This window comes from Rhipicephalus sanguineus, chromosome 10 (genome assembly GCF_013339695.2).
Source record: "Rhipicephalus sanguineus isolate Rsan-2018 chromosome 10, BIME_Rsan_1.4, whole genome shotgun sequence".
Classification (NCBI taxonomy): domain Eukaryota; kingdom Metazoa; phylum Arthropoda; class Arachnida; order Ixodida; family Ixodidae; genus Rhipicephalus; species Rhipicephalus sanguineus.
This window is the reverse complement of record NC_051185.1, coordinates 120,598,274-120,618,280: the sequence shown is the minus strand read 5'-3', so window position 1 is coordinate 120,618,280 and position 20,007 is coordinate 120,598,274. Positions and strand designations below refer to the sequence as shown.

Genomic DNA, 20,007 nt, shown 5'->3' with positions numbered 1-20,007 from the left:
GTGTGCATTGGATGACACACATGCTCTAAATCAAGGGCTAGCTTCGTAAACAGTGTGGCAGACGCTTGCTCGTCCTGCAAACTTTTGTGCACGTCTTACATATTATGGACCACCCTTGATGAAAGCCCTGAAGCTGTAGATGTAGGTTTACCAGCATCAGAGAGACTCAATAATAATTATGGGATTTTATGTCCCAAAACCACAATATGATTATGAGGCACGCCACTCAGGGAAGTTCAACCACCTGGAGTTCTTTTAACACCACATATTTCATCTAAGCTGATCGCGAAGAATTATGTTGATGCTCTCTTTAAAAGCAATGCATACCATGCCTGCTCAATACCGTGTGCAAGTGGCGTGTGCACCGTCCCATAAAATAGATGCATTGCTGCAATTTAACAGCTGCTCACAGTTGTGTCTACGGGTTTTTTTTTTTTTTTGCTTTATTTCCTCACCGTCACAGTTTTGCGCCATATCGTTTTCCTACGCTCATTCCCCTCATTGCCTGTGCGAATTCATGAGCTGAGCTGGGCTGGTCGAAATCAAAATACACTAGTGGATTCATGAAGTGCACGGTTTCGCAGTGGGCGAGCAATGCAATTCTGATGGGCAAAGAAAAGAGATGCACCTACTTCTGGCTTATGTAGAGCTTGACAGCTGGCGTAAACATTCCGAAGGCTGCAATCACCGTCGTAGCTAGCAGTTGAATGCTCAGGATACCGTAGACCTTTCGCAGGAAACCTGCGACGGCATTCAGAAACCAGAAAAACCAAAGCAAGCGCAGCGTCAGCCTCGGCGAGAATTCAGAAACGCGAGAATGTTTACGTAAATAAAGCTCGCGGCAGTCTGTCTAGAACACACAGGGCGGAACGCGCAACGCCATAGAATGGAGCCGCGGCCTGCACTATTCGTGCGTAGAACGGCACTTACCGAGTCGAACGTAGACGTTTGCTTTCGACACGTTGTTATTGTAGCAGAAATCGTCCAGAATCGACGACTGGCCTGCTCTGTCGTCCATACTGATTTTCACGTCAGCCATGGTCGCGGACTAGAAACACCGTTCGTTCTGGCCTGGGCGCAGGCAGCACAGTTGCAGTTTCTCAGCCACGAAACACGGCCGCAGTGCAGGATAAGGGTCGAAGCGGTAGGCCTTATGATTTGATAACGCGATAACGGCGAGAGTTCAGGGAGATGCGCACGGGGCTCGTTCCTCCTGCAGGTAAAACGGACACGAAACTAAAGGCAATGCAGGCAAGGTTCCAACAAGCGCAGTTCAGAGGGGTGTCAACCCCGTCATAGCCCTCATGTCTACTCATTACTCCATACTATCCAAACTGAAGAGGCATAGAGTTAATATACTGACTCTAGAGGAAAAGCTGGGCCGCGAAACCTATAACCACAAGAACGCTGACATCTTGGAACGCTGTCTTTCTTGCCATCACATATCAATCCTAAAGAAGCATCTGCACAATTAAAAACTTGCGGATATTGTTTTGTGTTTATTTTGAATACTTCTACGAAATGATACGACGGCTATTTATGCAATTTACTGCGCGCGGAAAGGAGCGTTTGCAGGCTGGTTAACTAGATGGCACCACCATATCAACACTCGCGAGTACGCGAGTGTGTGCTTGCGGCCGATTGCGCCGGTTTGCGCGTCATGTTAAAGCCCCTGAAACTTCGTTCGCGTCGTGTATCTTGTAGTTGTCATAGTGTCCCGTTGTGTGCGTTTTCTGTCGCCGCATACCACTCGACTTCATGTGACAGCCCTTTTTTCTTTCGAGCTGGAAACTTCAGTGCATCAGTGCAAACCAGGACGAACGGCAAAGAAGAGATGAGACAAGCCCTGAAGGTTATGTACGAACTAGTCGCAACCGATTTTTTTAATACTTTTTAACGGCGATAAAGCTTCGTGGGCCGTGTAACTTTAGTTTCGATTGAAGCTTTCGGGAGATGTCTCACTCACATTCGCCGCTGCATGTCAATCGACATTTTTCTGCTTTGCGGCTCTCTGCGCTGAAGTACGGCAGCAATGAGCTGAAAAAGAACGTGGATACAGGTGTCTCGCCATTGCAAGTCGAATCAGCGCGCGACCACGGCCTACGGACTTTGCTTCGAGCTGCGAATCTGCCGAGTGACCTTTGTGCCAGCGAACGGAGAAACTTTGGTAGGGAGTGCCTAGTAAAAACCATGCACAAACAGGTGGAAATTTTAACTGTTATCAACCGGACCAGCTGCACAGACAACCGTACACTAACACACGGCTTCACGCATCAAAACCATCAAAACACAGCTGATGTTCTCCGAACAGCGCGGCGTAGCTGGCTTAGGTTGGTAGATTAAAACTGATTACCACCGTCAAATATAGCGAGCGTCTCAGGGTCTGGCAACGCTGGCAACGATCGTTTTGTTCCATCATGGCGGAACCCATGCGGTTATAGGTTTCAATGCATGGGCCCTATGGGGAGCTTTTCCTCTAGAGTCAGTATATTAACTCTATGTGAAGAGGGCCGCCGTAAGCCAATCACAGTCCATTTATAAACCGGCTTGATCCACTGTACTTCAGCTCTTTAGCTTACGCATGCTAAAATGCGTCAGCAAGTGTTCTCTGTCATCGGTAGTATAATTTATTTCCTGCATCCGTCGTTCCCTACCATTATTTTCCACTATTTGCATAGGTTTACGTCCCAGAGCCACAGAATATCCTCATGTGTTCGAGAAAATGCTGACGTGGACCTGTTTGGGTTTAACGCGGATAAACAGTAGAAGAAACGTGAATTTACTTTTGGAGAACTGCTGTCCACAAGTATGGAGGACACATGCGCGTGAAAAAAACGAGTTAAGCAGCAGCAGCACAGGCTGTGGACTCTGTTGACATAGAATGGTGGCAGCTGGCTGAGCTACTGCAGTGGCCAGAGAAGCTGTCAGAGATTGCAGCTCAGCCTGCACGTTGAAACGCTTAGCCAATGAAACATGCATAAATGATAAAAATTTTCAACTTTCTGTCGCGCTGTCTCGCTAATTTTTCACTTTTTCACCCTGATCAAATAAAGGTGGAAATGTCAAGTGGGACAGTCAAATTGCTGGCTGCAAGGTGACACAACTTGAAGATGTGAACCATTTATGATATCGCTAGGCCATGAAGATATCGCCTAACCACCAACTGCGCACTCGTGCGACTAAGTACGGCCTCCGAGATTGTATAAATCGAACAGTTATATGTCTGGTTATATCTCGGAGGCCATGCAGTAAGGCATGGCGCGTTGGTGTACCTTCACGCGCGCTAACTTCATCTCTCCACGCGTGTTTTCACTTTGCGCTCGTCGCGCCTCTTCACGCATTTGCACGCAACTTGCCAACTGGTCAGTGCGCAAGCAAGCTGCAAGTAAACATGGCTGTCGAATGCGCTCTCCGCGCCTTCCTCGTCGCCTTCTTCGTCGCTGTGTGCGGTGTTTCCACGGCTCAGGCAGCCGGACTGGACACCGGAGATGCGCTCGCGCTCATCTTGGGCATTGTGATCACCATCTTCGGCACCTGTGCCTGCCTGGGAATCTACGCGAGAAAGCAGAACGGTCTGTGAGATAAGCCGCACCGCCCACTCTGTTATTGCGAAGGGAGCAGCAGCTGCGCCTTCACTCACGCAAGATGTTGCGACCGCTGGCTTCTAAAGACGTGGTCCTCATCCGCTTTTCATCTCTGACGCACTCAACGATTGTTTGTTCACTTCAGCATAGAAAAGGCACGACGGCACGTCAGCACTCCGCACGTTCTTGCAAGCACCGCTGCTGGATCGCCAGGTGTTGTTTATCTGCGGGTGTCGACCACTAAGGCGTAATGTTTGCCCGTAGTGCGGTTAATGTCGGCTGAAATGTTCCCGGTTACTGCCTGTTATTCAAGCATGCAATTTCTTAGGCCTTGTGTGCCAAACTAGTCTGTGTTGTGACCAAGCAATAAATGTCGCTATGGTTTATGCGTTTCCAATGCCTTGTGTGTTCGTCAAGCGTGTATTTTGCGCCGTGGCTGCACCAACTGGCATCAGTTTGGCTCGTTACGGTTCTGCATGCGAACGAGCGCACTGAACCTTACAACCTAAAGTTTCAGACTGCAGGTTCCTTTGCCAAGTGTACTAATAGTTGATCTAGAGGGCTCGCGTCATATTTCTTCAGCGAAGCGCAGGAAGCTTTGTCGTGTGTCTCGGGTAGAATTGTAATGTTTCTTTATTGCGTGTTTTTTTAAGCATTGCTTCTAATTTTAAGTGTGGTGCAATAAGACACCAATGTACTTAGATTTAGTCGCACGTTAAAAAATACAAGATGCTCAAAATTAGTCCATCCCCCACAAAGGTGTGCCTCACAATCATATCGTCGTTCTGGCACTTAAAACTTCAGAATCTTGTTTTAAATGATTCGCTTTGCATTTACGGTACTAAGTGCAAAGGGCACGCAATGCACACTCGCGAATGAGATCTCCCAAAACTTTCAGCCACTAAAAAATTGTTGAACACTTGCAACCCCATGTGGTTGTTAGATTTCCATACCAGCCATGGCATCCTAATATTGTTTATTTGCTCATTGCATATGGCTGTAAGGTGCACTGTAAATGTGCTAAGGGCATAAAATTCTGTAGTGCTCAAGAACTGGCTTTGCACGCATAGTTCGTTGACATTAGGGCACTTGTGCACAGGGGGCTAGACACAGTTATGAAGGCAGTCAAGTCTATGGCGGTCAAGGCGAATATACACAGTCCAGTCACATTAATGTGATCACCTGTCAGAAGCCAGAATAACCGCCTTTCACAGAGCGGGCTGCTGAGGGACGTGCAGGAAGAGAGTCAATTAGGTTCCTGAAGGTGTTCACTGGGACGTTGAGCCATGCTGACTCCAGCTCCATGGCCAGCTGCACTAGATTTCACTACAGCGCGCCAGCCTGGACCCTTCCGGAAAATGGTTGCAGGGTGTTTGCTTTCGGAAGTTTCGTGCTATATATGCCAACGCCCATCTGTCCGATGGAGCATAAAACAGGATTCATTGGAAAATGCCACCTGTCGCCACTCAGTGGACGTCCAGTTGCGGTACTGGGATGCAAATTCCAGCCTTTGTTGCTGATGAACAGCAGTCACCATAGGTGCATGAACCAGGCGTCTGCTGCGGAGGCCCAGACTCAGCAACGTTTGCTGAACAGTAGTTAGGAAGACACTGTTGGTAGCCCCTTGGTTCATCTTGGCGGTAAGTTGCCTAACGGTACCATGTCTACTCAACCGAACGCATGTCCACAGCTGCTGTTGACCTCTGTCATCTATGGCCCGTGGTGCACCACATTTGCCACGTCGCTGATTTTGGACAGTCCCATTTTGCCATGCATGGTACACTTTTACCACGGCGGCACGCGAGCAGTTCACAAACTTAGCCGTTTCGAAAATAATTCCACCCTTGGCCCGAAAGCCAATGATCATGCCCTTTTGGATGTCAGATAAATCGCTTCGTTTCTGCATTACGCCAATGACTGCAATGTTTTCCGAAGCCCTCACACACCCTTTATATATGCTACACTGCACTCTGCTGCCACCTGCCTTCTGTGATTGGTTATTTAACATCGACATCGAAAGTATGTGGTGGTCACATTAATGTGACTGGACTGAGTATTTGTGGGTCTAACTGCTGCCCATAGGCGTGCGCACAGGGGGGGTGGCCGCCCCCCTAATCACCTGAGAGGGGGGTGCAAAATCTGCCCCGTACATTGACCCTTCTAGTCACCTAAGAGGAGGGGGGGGGCACAAGATCTGCCCCATACATTGACTTAGTAGGGTGGGGGGGCGCTGCGACGAACCTTTGCCCTCCCTGATGGGGAACCCTGCGCACGCCTATGCTGCCTACAGTTGCACTGAAAGGATGCAAAGCTCAACTACACAGCAATAGGTGCAGCTGACAAAAACACTTTGCTACAATGTCATTCATCCCTGTGTATTTCATCCCTGCATGACCTCAAAGAAAACAAGCAAGCTACCAGGGCTAAATCTGTCGCCACTGAATACTGTTTAACTTGTTGAACTCCTTTGCACCAATAGAGTCACATTTGTTCAGGTATTTGCTTGCATTATAACGAACTTGGTAAAATATTCTCACCAAGCAAACAAATAGGTGCCTTGATAATGTAGTAGTTCACAAGCAAGACCTTGACGAGAAGTATCTATTCTTAGAAAATGGCTGACATCAAGAAATCATGCACATGCCCACAAACTTCGTCGTTCTCACTCAAGAGGCCACTCACTCCAGTTGCCAACTCATTCACAGTTAGTCAGCCGGAGTATGGGAAGACCAGTATTACTCATCATTAGTCCTGTCATTGCTCCCAATAAGACATGTATTTTGTAAACACTTCACTAAGATTTGTTATATGTTCGCTCTATTTACATTTCAAAGCAATCCGATGCAGTCAGGTTACGCATATTACAAGACAATCAATCAAGCGTTCACTCAAATCACATTTGTTATGTTTACTAAATAACTATGTATTGGAAAATATATGCAATGATATGTTTAGCATACTGCTGAGGCTTGAAGATTGATTGTTGGTAATCAAACTTGCATTTAAATGTCTGAATTTGAATCTTGCAAATGATTTTAGTGTGAAGACACATGGTAACTTTGAATTAAGTCAGTGTGCTACAGCTACCTTGTTACAGCTAAAAGAAATGAAAAAGCAAGTTGTGGGTGAAAATACTTGTTTGTGCCATTGCTAGGAAGCTTGCTTTTCCCTGTGATTTGTGGCCACTGAAAGTGATTTCAACAACACTTTACATGTTGGTATTCTACTCGAGGTAAACTATATAGGGACCTAAACAACTTTTGCCAAGCTGTCCTGAGCAGTGATACGAAAGATTGGCCCGCTTGCGATCTTCTGATTAATCACTTTGATCAGCATCCAATTAGAATGAACATTGAAACTGCAACCCGTGAAAGCATCATACTTCACGCATACGAAAAGATGATGTTATTTTGAAACAGTAATCATGTTGGTAAGAAAATGCACCATATTACACAGAGTGACATGAGATTGATGTGATTGGCAATTGCCAATAAGACCTGTGTATGATGGCACAGTGCTTAAACAAAGTTGTTGTACTTTTGCATATACCTCTTCTTTGAAGTAACCTGCATATATATTTGCATGCTCCCACTGATACGAAAAAGCTTTGCCTACCAGTTGCCCTGATTTGGCTCATTCCTCACATATCTTCTTTTCTGGAATACAGCATATATTAATCACGAAAAAAATTGGGGGACACTTAAGCTTCGCCTTTAAGAGTTGAACGCGATAGCGATATCCTTCCCCTAGTGCGCACTTCGAACATTACGAGTGTTTAAGAGAATGCATGCACTAAGGTGTGTGCCTTGTGTAATGGGTAGCATGCTTTAAACCAGGAGCAATCATGCACGAGAAACTTTTTCGAAGTTGCGATGCACCCAGTACGTGGTCTTAACGGAATACGCGCAGTAATGTGTGTGCCTTTTGTAATGGGTGGCTGTCTTTAAACCACCAAGTCGTTATGATATTGACATGGTGTGACGTTCGATGGCAATGTACGCTTGTACCACGCAATAGTACTGCGATATTACATCTCGTACTGTGACACCTGTATACAGGACGCATATTTTTGGGAAGCATCAAAGTTACTTTCAGTGCAGCTCCAAGCAGAGGCGTGTCTGTGTGGTAGAGCACCTGCTTGCCACGCAGACGGCCTGGGTTCGATTCTCACTCTGACCCAACATTTTTATTATTTATTTTATTTGCAGCTTTTTCGATTTTTTGGTCACGGACAAGATGATGATTTTTCACTCACAACCAACGGTGCCGACGCCAACGGCGGAATTTCTGCGATACGAGCTCTTTAACGCTATCGCGTTAATATAGATGTCTGCCATCTGTGTTGCACATGCCATCTTATCTCTAGTTCACTGTACTCAGGTATGAGTCATATATGAGTCAGATACTTGAGCTACTGCAAATATCTGTATCTTATCTGTAAGTGTGTCGGTTGCATTGGACATGCGAAAGAAAAGTATGCGTCATCATAGGCGTATCTGCCGGGGGGGGGGGGGGCAAGGAGGGCGCTAGCCCCCCCACTGAGAAAAGTTAGGGGGGCGGAGCCCCCCCTCCCCCTACTTTTGACAGCGGCCATTGTCGGCTGCAGAGTGGGAAAGTAACAAATGAGACAAAGTTTTATTTGAACGCGGCAATCACGTAATTATATAATAAAATTTGTCCTACCTACGCTTCTACTGTGACGACTGACCTCCGTGTCTCATGACCACGCACTGTAGGCTCTCTGCGGTGCGGGCTGCCTATGCGACGCTTTCGCGCCTTGCGCTCGAGCATTGCAGAGAAGGCCACCGCTCAGCAGGGGCTCTATAACAATACAGCAATCTGTCACGATTTTATTTTGTTCTGCCTGGCCTGAAATTTGCTTTATCGGCGGCGCACATACGGGTGGGAACAAGTAAACGTTTTATAGCCCATTCGGGTGCTCTTCCTATTACAGAAAATTTAGCTTTTTTGAAAACGAATAGCATCGCCTCTGCTCCATATCCAAGCTGCTGTGAGTTGATGAGTGTGCAGAAGTATCGAGTATTTTAGTAGTACAGCTAAACAAAATGTTCCCAATTTAGTCTCCGATTAACCTCCTTCACCTTGCGTATGATATGATAGCCTGCAGCGATCGCACCGGCTTATAAATAAGGTAGTGGAATCGAGCACATTGAGAAGCCCAGCTTTCAAGTTTGCCCTTTAACTTGATCTTCCTGACCAGGGAGACTGTCAGGGTCCACAGCTTTCTGGACTAAAAAGACTGCCAACCTGCAAAAGATTGTGTCTGTTCATAATAATGTTTATTTCTCTCTCTACCTCTCTCAGCAAGGAGGAGTTCACAGAGAGTTGTATACGCGCAAAAAGAGCTCAGCATCGTTATACTACAACTCAAAGTATCTATTATACGTATATGAATTCATCTCGCCAGCTCCTATAAATATAGCCGCTGCCATTGTGATAGGCGGGCAGCCTTCTTTAATTGCGTTCAGAATGAGGCATTTTCTTGCTATTCCCAAAAAAGTTTAGTTATTGTTCTGCATAGTACTGCGCTGCTTACTGTGCACACTTCATTTTAACGCCGCGAGTTTTCGCAGACTTGTGATGTCGCGTGAAAAAAAAAAGGAGATGATTTCATGGCACACAGAAAATTTCAATTAACAGTATGCCGCATTGAATATAGTTTATTCCGTTTTCGTTTTTCTGTTTGACGTAGTCGTGCCTAAGTGGTCATTACGCGGTGAATCACTTACGCGCCATTTGTTGCGTCGTGTTACGAGAAGGTGCTGTGAGCATGACCCCAGAAAATTTTGACCAATCATTAACAGCTAACGACCAGTGGCGTAGCCAGGAATTTTGTTCGGGGGGGGGGGGGGGGGGGCTAAATCAACAGCTAAATCCCGCCATACGAGCCCGCCATCAACAGTGAAGGCCATTTAGCATAATCAAGTCAAAAGGGAGTCCCTCTTCATCATTTACTGGCAGAAATCTTATACCATGTGGATCTTGTTGCAAAATAGTGCGGAACGGAGCAACTTGGAGCGCGCCAGACTCTATCGAAGACGAGAAAACCGAGGCGGATCGAGGGCGCGTGCACGTGGCCGGTGCAGCAGTTCGCCTTTAGTATTGCCATTAAACGGACGTCTCTCTTTCACGTCTGGGGAACCAGTCAGTTCGTATCAGATCTAACGGCAAATCCTTCTTTATCGTCCTTTGAAGTATATCCCAAAAATAAACTCCTTTCCAGCAATGTAAGAAAACGTGGTCTATAGTTTCCGGTTTTTTACAGATGAGGCAATCTGGCCCCCATCGTAAGAAAAGACCACGATCTTCTTGAAATGCCTTGACAGATAATGTACCTGTATGAAGCTTAAAAAAGAAAGACTTCGCGGCAGGAGCCACTTGCATTCTCTTCACCCTCTTAAGCACATCTTGCCCTTGACCTCCCATGTATATGGTTCGGTATAAAGGTACAGGTAGAACAGCATCACATACATCGCGTTTGCAAAGCCTCTAGAGTCTGTGGTCGTGGCGCAGTGCACATCTTATGTATGCAAAGATGTGCACTGCGCCACGACCACAGACTAGAGGCTTTGCAAACGCGCCTTTTATATCTACCACTCTCCCGGTCGGCGGGGTGGTGTTGCCCTCTGGGAGCGGTGAAGTAAAATTCGCCATTACTGTGGCCTTCGCGATTAGCACCTGCAACGCGTTATACGTCCGTCGAATTCGGCGCGTTTTCAATGGGAGTTCAATTTTGTCAATGCCTTAACACACCGCAAGGTGGCGACCTTAGCTCAAGCGTCGTAAAAGCGTCGGCCTCGCTCACAGCATCACGCTAATCCAAACCAAAAATAGCTCTGCGACGCGCGCCTGCTTCGCCTGGCTGTAACACCGCGTTCCCCGCTCAGGCGCTCGCCCCGAGAAAAATCGCGGCCGGGCTACCGGGGGCGCGCATTTACGGAACCTCACCCGCCCAGCCGGTTGACTGCAGCACCGCAGCGCATTCAATCACATTTTAACAGGCCGAGGGATGGCGACCAAGTTCTGCGTCCAGTATGCGACGCTCTTCTGGCCATCACACCTCGTTCTCTGATTACGCTTTCACCGTTAACTACTACAGCTACCACAAGAGTTTGTTTAATCATTTAACATGGACGTTAGTCGTCGGGATGGAGGTGTACCACCAATCATCAAAGTGGGTGCATCCATGTTAAACGGTGCTATCCGCCTCGTGCGCTGCTGCTTTCAGTGGTACTGGTGGCGCCACCAACGGCGGACGGTGGCGATAGGTGGATATGCGCGGCTCATAGAAGCCGTGGGTAAAGCGCCTGTTACTCTCCGTTTTTCTATTCATGTTTCATTCTGGTTTGATATTTGTACTGCCGACGCTGCTTCACTAGACAACCATGCCGTCTGTTACGTCTATTGTTCTATATTATTTGTTTTAAAATGACAGGCCCGTTTTTTTATGCGTGCGCGCGATGCACTGCGTACGTTTCTTACGTGCATGTGTCTAAGTTGTTTGCGTGATCTGTTAACACAGATGAAATAAAAATTGTTGCAGTACAAAACAGCATTCTTGTTTTATTGAACACCCCAAAAAGTACAACAATGACTATTACGGCTGTATGCCTGCTTAAGAAACGCACAAAAGACACGCGATTTTATCTTCGCCCAACACTCGTAGCACTCAACTAGGCCAAGAAAACCAAAATCTAACTTGCTGAACGTTTTAACAGCCGTCACACAGCTGCATAATAATGCGTGAAAGCACTGTAGCAAATGACCAACAAACATTCACACAGCGTTTTTTTTTTTGTTCACAGACCGTATTAACATATGAGGAAGTTCTAACTGCATTGCAATCACATATTTCGGAATATCTAATCACTTTCACCATTGAAGCCACAATCCTCTAACACATGCGCTTTAAATTGAGCATGGCATTACTCAGACTTATATAGGAAATGCGCACGCGTGGCATTACTCAGATTTATATAGGAAATGCGCCCGCGTGCAATGTATCTCGTATGCTAGATTCTCCTTTGGTACGTGCAGCTCAAAATAAAATGCGATTCTAGAAGTAATGTTCGTGGAGTAGCGAGCATATAGCAGAACAACTACTTCCAGCTTCACTTACCTTTGCAAAAACGGTATTCCAATTGCAATTCAATATTAACCGACGCAACAACGATAACAAGACGCTTGTTGCACACAGGCGTACCAGGTTGACGCTCGAGGCCAAGCGCGGTATTTTAAGTGTAGCATAATCGTGCGCGTACAGTAAGCTAGAATATTCTGGCACAATGTCGTCAAGCTTGCAGTCACTTCAGCGGTTCCCACGATGTAGCACCAGTTGGCGTCCTCGCGTCATCAAACTTCTACGACGCCGAGAACTACGCACACAGCTGACTTAGAAAAACGCGGTCTTGCAGGAGGCCATCTTGTCCCGCAACCAACGGACAAAAGTACACAACTGAGGCGTCTGAAACATTGCCGTTGATGAGATGGCAGCTGAACGAAATCAGGGCTCATCGTCCGACGTGTGGCCACCGCCTTAACACAATATTAACGTTGCAACGTTCAAGGAAGACGCGACGAGAGCGACGAGCCCAGCCGGTCTTGTCGGGTGCGCTACTGATGATGTAGTGATGATGTAGTGGTGGCCTGCCCCTTTGCAACGGGGAAACACATTCAGTGTCCTGGCCTCACGGAAAAAAATTAAGAAAGGAAAAAAAAACAGAAATATTGAAGATACACCCTCACTCGCCAAAGGCAGGAGACGCGCACATAACAGGTCCTAAGTTCGGTGTATAGTTCTGCACCACTCGGAAAGCCGCCTTTTCGTGACAGCCACCGCACATCGTCCCCCCTCGTTGTCACTGTTGTCCTGTGCATCGAGAAACCCTAGCGCCTGCGGGAGTGTTCCGCCCTCCACCGGAGCCGTGGGAAGTCTCCTGCAGCGAAGAATGAGGTGATCCTGCGTCTCGGTCTCCATACTGCAGACTCTGCACAGGCTGCTGACGACAGCGTCATCAAACCTTCTGCGGTACTCAAGAGTGCGAAGAGCCCCAGCTCTCGCCTCGAACAGGAGGCTGCTGCCACAACTGTTGTCATAGAAGCGCAACCCACTGATGTTCTCCTTAAGGGTCCTGTAGCACTCGAGGGTGGGCTTGGCCTCCATAGCCTTTCTCCATTGGGTGTCTTCCGCCTCCCTGACTCGCAGTCGGACCTCGACCGCCCACTTAGCCGCAGTTTCGGTAGGGATGGAGTCTTTAAAGAAGCCATACGTTTTTTCCAGTTGGTAGATTCGTCGCGTCCAGTCCGTCCGCATGCAGGTTGCTGACAGGTACTCGAACACACGGCGCGCCCACCGAGTGCGTCGCATGAGCATGAGACGACCCTGGTAAGCAATCTTGCTGGTGGCTTCCCGAGCCTCAAAGTTGGACCAGCCGACATCCCCCTGCACCGCCTCGTTGGCAACTCGACCATGGCAACCAAGCGCCGCACGGCCGACCTCTCTCTGCTGGCGCTCCAACCACTCCCGTGTCATTGGTGATAGGCACACAACGGCGTTTCCAAACGTCAGACCCGGCACGTGCACCATTTTCCATAAGTCGCGGATCATTTGGAAGCGGCTGCAGCCCCAGAGGCATCGACGATGAAGGATTCGTTGAGCCTGCAGCGCCGCCTGTCGAATCATGGTCTCGTGTAGACTGTATTTTGCGGCATCCACACACAGGGTAACACCAAGGTACCTGTAGTCGTTGCGTGCAGTCAGTGGTTCTCCTCCCAAGGTCAGCGCCGCTGTATCTGTGTTCCCTCCTGCCAGACAGACAACCGCTGATTTCTTAGTGTTGAACCGAAGTCCAAGACTCTCAACCTCTGTCTGGCAGATGTCGAGGAGGGACTGCAAATCCTGGTTACTCTCTGCCATAACAACCAGATCGTCTGCGAATGCCAAACCAGGCAGGTGGTAGTTCTCGCTGGCACTAGTTGTGCTGAAGCGCATGCTAAACCCGAGGTTTGAGTTCAGCAAGGCCCTCTCTATCCTGGAAGCGTACAGAATATACAGCAATGGCGACAGTGGGCATCCCTGCCTCAGACCCCTGTTTACACGAATTGGGCCAGTGGTTATGGCTCCCAACTGCACACTCACTACATTGTCCTTGTACATCCGCCGTATAGTGGAGATTAGCACTTGTGGTAGTCCAAGGTCAGATAGGCATGCGAAGAGAGGACCATGCGGCACGTTGTCGTACGCTTTTTCAACATCCAGAAAGCAGCACAACAGTGTCCTCCCCTCTTTTCGAGCTACTTCTGCACACTGCGTGACGACGAACAGATTGTCATCCAGCCGTCTGCCCGGTCTGAAGCCATTCTGGAGCTCTGTCAGTAGTCCCTTGGTCTCCGCCCAGCCACTCATCCATGCTTTGATCACCCCCGCGAACAAGCGATACATAACGCTGGTGACCGTTATTGGCCTGTAGTCTGCGATGTTTCTCGCATCCCCACCCCTTTTGGGGATAAGAATCACCTTGCCTTCATGCCATTCTTTAGGGATGGGCTCGCCTTCAATGATGGCCGTGAGGATCTCTGCGAGCTGTTCCCTCGAGTCCTCTTCCAAGCACTTCAGTATGCGCGCTGGTATAATTGTCAGGACCAGTGGCCGTTCGAGCCCTAACCCGCTTCAAAGCCCGTTCCACTGTGAGCCTCGAGAAGGCCCAGTGTGGTTCTTCTTGGCTTGGAGACTGTTCAGTACTGGGACTGGCTGCCTCCTCCTCATTGAGGGGAGTAGTCATATTCAGGTCAGAGGCACCGAAAATCCGGGAAAAGTGTTGTGTAATGTATTTGCAAGGCTCGGTGACCGGCTGCCCTGTTGCCGCATCTACGAGTGGAGGAGGCGGGGGGGGGGGGGGCGGCTCTGTCCAAGGACCTAATATATGACCAAAACTTGTGTGCTGCAGATTTTCCTTCCTGCCTTATGGACTTGATCAGCCTAAGGTTGTGATCTGCAATCTTGCTCTGAACCAGGGCTTGTACCTTGTGCTTGAAGTCCAAATACACAGCCCACTTTTCTGCACATACCTCAGTATTGGGGCCCTCGACGGTTCGCCGATGTTCCCGATTTGCTTGGCGACGCTGCTTCCACGCCACCTCCACTTCTTTGTCCCACCATGGATTCTGTGGTCCCAGCCGCCTTTCCTGGACCATCTGGGTACGCATGACAGCGTCCAAAGCGCTCACAAACTCACTATATGAGTGGCATTCCCGTCGCTACTGGATGGATGGATGGATGCTATGAGCGTCCCCTTTATAACGGGGCGGTGACAAGTGTGCCACCAGGCTCGAAAAAAAAAAAAGAAAACCTTTACTCTCTTTTTCCTTTTTTTTAGCGTTGGCCTAGTGTCTTTACTTCAATTAAAACTATTTTACTCCAGAAGACAAAAAAAAAACCTTAAGTTTTCAGCTTCGTTCTGTGCCCTTTACGGCAGAATGTCCTTATTTTTTTTTCCCCATTATTTATTTTTGTCCTTTCTCTCTAGTTTTCTGCCACCAATACTCTAACCGTCTCTTACTTATTTCAATCGCGGGTGTGTTCAGCTTTCCATTGTCTCTAAAACCCAAGGCGTCATGTAGGCTCGTGCCCAAACGTACACCTGGGTGGATGTCTCCACATTCAATCAGAACATGCTCCGCCGTTTCCTGATCTTCCCCGCAGCACGTGCATTGTTCTTCTTCTTTACTGAATCTCGCTTTATAACTACCCGTTCTAAGGCAACCCGATCTCGCTTCAAACAGTAAAGCGCTTCCCATTGAATTGTCGTAAAATGCCTCCCTCCTTATTTCATTTTTGCCCTTCCGGTAGTTACTCAAAGCCGGTTTTTTCTCCATAGCTGTCATCCAGTAAATCCTCTCCGCCTCTCTGACTTTTCGCTTAACGCTCTTTGTTGACATACTGCTTACACTACCAGCCGTATATTTACTAGTGAGCCTCCTAGTTCTTTTTCTCCACTGTGTGTCCACGCTCTTCCTATACAAGTAACGGAACACCTTCTCTGCCCATCTACTCTCCTTCATATTCCTTAGCCTTTCTTCGAACCTTATTTTGCTCTGAGCCTCCCTCGCCTCAAAACCTGCCCATCCCATATCGCCCTTTACAGCCTCATTTGTCGTCTTCCCGTGAGCACCCAACGCGAGGCGTCCCACAGTCCTTTGATTTATATCCATTCCCGATTGCACCTCTGCTCTCATGCACACCACTGAGTTCCCAAAAGGAAGCCCCGGAACCATTACACCCTTCCACAGACCTCGAAGCACCTCGTACCTATTGTATCCCCACAATGCTCTGTGCTTCATTATTGCAGCATTCCTCTTTCCTTTTGCTGCTGAGGCTTTTTCCTGTACCTCCATGTACCTGTCACCCTCATTTATCCATACTCCGAGGTACTTGTATTCGCTCACTCTCGGTATTTCTTGGCCCTGTATTGACACCGCCTGATCACAAGGGTCATTGAATACCATCAATCCACATTTTGTTACACTAAATCCTAGTCCTAGAGCTTCCCCTTCCCTTCCGCATATATCCGCCAGCTGCTGTATATCCTCTCGACTGTCAGCAAATAAGACAATATCGTCAGCATAAAATAATCCTGGAAGCTTCTGCTCAATCATCACGCCGCCCTGTTTGTGTGACAGATTAAAACCAAAGTTGCTACCTTCTAGCGCTTTTTCCATATTCACCATGTACAGCATGAATAACAGCGGGGACAAAGGACATCCCTGTCTCAGCCCCTTGCTAATCTCAACGTTCTCTTTGCTACTCATTCCTTCCCATTCTATGCAAACTGTATTTTCTCGGTATATCTCCCTCAAAAGCTGTATACAGTCGTCGCCTATGCCAATTCCTTTCAATATATCCCACAAAATTTCCTGATGAACGTTGTCGTACGCCCCAGTGATGTCTAGAAAAGCCATGTACAAGGGCCTATTTTCTATTTTAGATATTTCTATACACTGAGTGAGAACAAACAGGTTATCGTCTAACCGCCTGTCGACTCGAAATCCATTCTGGAGTTGTCCCAAAATATCGTTGTGTTCTGCCCACTTTTCTATTTTCATTTTTACTGCTTGCATCGCCAACCTGTATAGTACCGATGTAATGGTTAGTGGTCTATACGAGCGAATGTTATCCTTTTCTCCCTTGCCTTTATAGATTAAGTTCATTCTACCTTTTCGCCAACTATCTGGTATTTGCCTGTCCTTTAAGCATTTTTGTACAGCTTTCAGCAGTGCTTCTTTAGTGCTATTTCCTAGTTCGTTAATGAGGCTAACGGGAATACCATCTAAACCCGCGGCAGTGCGCTTTGGAATTTTTCCTTCAGCCTTTTTCCAATTGAAATTCTCCAGCACTAGCTCTTCCTCGGTTGCTCTCTCCGCCACACTTTTACTCACCGGGGAAATCCCCTGGACGCTCTTTTTAAACGAATCGGCTGTTACCTTTCGAATGTAACCTAGCGCTTCGTACCCTTCCAATTGATTTCCTCCTTCATCGAGAATATGTTGTTGCGTTGTGACAGACTTCCTACCTAGCGCCTTTATGTGGCTCCAAAATATCCTAGGTGCGGCCTCCTTTTTTTCGTGAATCTCTGTCACCCAGCGTTCACTTTCGCCTTTAATTTTTGCCTCGACCAATTTCTGCACAATGTATTTTTTCTCTAGATATATTTCCCATATTTCGTTGACTTCGTCCAGCGGTCGCTTGTCCTTTTTTGCCCTTCTATGATTCCGTGATGCTTCACGCCGCTTCTCGATCGCTTCCCGGATTTCCTTGTTCCACCAACTTTTTGGCTTCCTCTTTCCTTTCCAGCAAATAGTTTTCTTCTCTCTCCCCATCTCTTTCGTCATTAGATCTAATAGCTCACTGTACTCCCAGTCCTTGCCTGGTATTTTGCCTACTTCTTCCTCGACTCTTGTGGCTATATTTATTATTTGTTTGTCATTTAAATACGAGGTGCCAGACTTTGATTCTATGCTCTCATTTCCAGTTTTATATCCCATTTGTAATGTTATTCGTTTATGATCACTACCCAAGCTTTTAATCCCTTCCTCGTCTATTCTCATTTCTCTCAGTTTGTGATAAATTCCTTCAGACATGAGACAATAATCAATACTTGACTGTTTGTTTCCGACTTCCCACGTGATCTGGCCGTCACATTTAGGCCCCGTGTTAACTATCTCCAGACTATGTTGCTCGCAGAGATCTAGTAATAACTTCCCATTGGTGTCTGAATATCCGTCAAGGTCGTGTATGTGGGCATTCATGTCCCCTAGAAGGATGATTTCGGCCCCATTACCAAATTCCTTAATATCCTCACTCATGCAATCCACTATCTCCTGATTCTTTTCTCTGCAGTTATTTCCGGTCCACAAGTAGGCAACCCCTAGCCACGTTTTCTTTCCACCTACTGTGCCCAAAACCCAGAGGTGCTCTGAACACGTCTGTTTCACTCTAACCCATTTGGCGCCGCGGTGAATTAGCATTCCTACACCCCCACCTTTCCTTTCTGATATGATCCTGTTGCACCCTTCCCAAACATAATTTTCAATATGTGGTGGCTCTTCCAAGTCTCTAAGGTGTGTTTCTGTAACCGCATAAACGCCTATCTGTTCTTTGTTTAACTGCTCCTCAATCTCTAACCATTTTGCCTTTTTTCTGCCACCCTGCATGTTTATATAACTAATTGCAACACGCGCCTTATCCCTTTTTCTTTTACCTTTTTTCTGGTTTTTCCCAATACTACCTGTCAAAGAGTCCTGGTTGTTTTCCCTGTTACTAGCTACCCCGGACTCTGAAGGGCCCGCGTGCCCCCCAAAAAAGCTACTGCGCGTCCTGCCAGCCGCCAGCCCACCTCATGACCAAGCCTCTTATCGAAGTGAATTCTGTCTCTTTGGAAACCGCCCCACCTGTGCACCTCCCTGTTTATATCCACTACCTCGAAACCCTTCTCTCGACTAATTCGCCATACCTCTTTGTTTGCGTCGACAACCGCTCTTTGCAAGTTGATATTGCGCACTGGTACTTCCGGTATTGTGCATACTACAATTTGCACCTGGGGGGACACGGTGCGAATGTTATCGACCCCTTTCACCAAGGTCGTCGCTAATCCTGACGATTTTTCATTCAACACGTCATTTAGCCCTGCCGCAATTACCACGAGGTTACGTCTGTGAGCTTTAGCTGCGAGTTCTTCACTCGCTTGCCTCATGACTGTCCCCAGCCTATGTCCTGGGAATGTCCCTATCGAGACTCTCTTATCTCCTTTCACCCTTTCTTTGATTGCCTCTGCGCATCGGGCTAAATTTGAGTCACCGGCAATAATGACCCGCTCAGACATTCCTTCTGTATCTTGCATCTGGCTGCTGTCTGGGTGACTAGCGTGAGTCACGGCTGCGGCTTTGTTCCCTCCCTCCCTCAAAACTACTTCTCGGAAGGTGGGCCCTGTTACCACCGCACCTGCATTTGCCACGCCTGCTGTTCCCTTCGCCCCTCCCGCACGGGGGGTCATCGCCCTAATCCTTCCACCGTCACCTGCGTCTTCTTTGTTCCCTTTGAATACCTTCGATAGGCCCTCCTCGGCTGACCGGAGCCTTTCTCCCATGGCCTTCGTCTTTTCTCTCTCTGTCGCCAATGCATTCTCCAGCTCTGCGATTTTCGCCATGAGCCCACTCTGGACAGCCATCATGTTCTCCATTTTCTCCTCGAATTCGCATTGTCTGCACTTGGCGTCAGCTTCTGCCTTCTCGTCCGCACAAACTTCCATCTTCCAACCTACCCCGCACCCTGAACATTTTACGGTCTTTTTGACCATCGCTAGATCTGTTCACTGATACCCACGTATTATAAAACTGTCACAAATAATCACGGCGTACTAAATACACTACCCTAAGTCAAAAGGAACCACAAAATCAATGAACACGCTACACTTCAAGGCACTGTGCGTGCACGTGCTCAGTCCGCTCAGTCTAAGCGCGGACCTCAGCCACGTGGTGGCAGAAAAAAAAAAACCACAGTAGAAAGTAATACACAAAAAATATACAAAGTAATAAAAAAATACAAACTAATAAACCCAATCAGGCTTTACGCTAACGCCTTATAGAAAGCTACAGACAGAGGCAAGCTCAAATCATGCAAATACACTTATCTGTCGCTGTCGTTCCGGAGCTCTCGAAAAACACGTCCATCCTGCCTGGATGGATGGATGCGCGCGCTCTCACGGCCACCGAAAGAAATAAAAGAAAGTGGAGAGAGGAGTTAGCTTGGAGCATGGCCAGTCGGTGGAAGCAAGAGGACGTGTTGCGTCGTCGGTGTGGCGTATTGTCGAGAGATGGCGCTAGTTTGTTTTTGCGCAACGAAATCGCA

At 47.7% G+C, this 20,007-nt stretch overlaps 1 protein-coding gene across 1 annotated transcript in view; it reads right to left on the bottom strand.

The window, feature by feature from the left end:
• The window catches only part of LOC119372394 (protein lifeguard 4), a 29,846-nt gene extending 28,591 nt beyond the window's left edge, over positions 1-1,255 (bottom strand). The window contains exons 1-2 of the mRNA XM_037642866.2: positions 931-1,255; positions 633-741 (exon numbers count right to left, since the gene is read on the bottom strand). Coding sequence (XP_037498794.1) covers positions 633-741; positions 931-1,039 — 218 coding nt within the window. The 5' untranslated portion in view covers positions 1,040-1,255. The remainder of the gene's footprint in view (positions 1-632; positions 742-930) is intronic.
• Between the last annotated feature and the right edge of the window lie 18,752 nt (positions 1,256-20,007).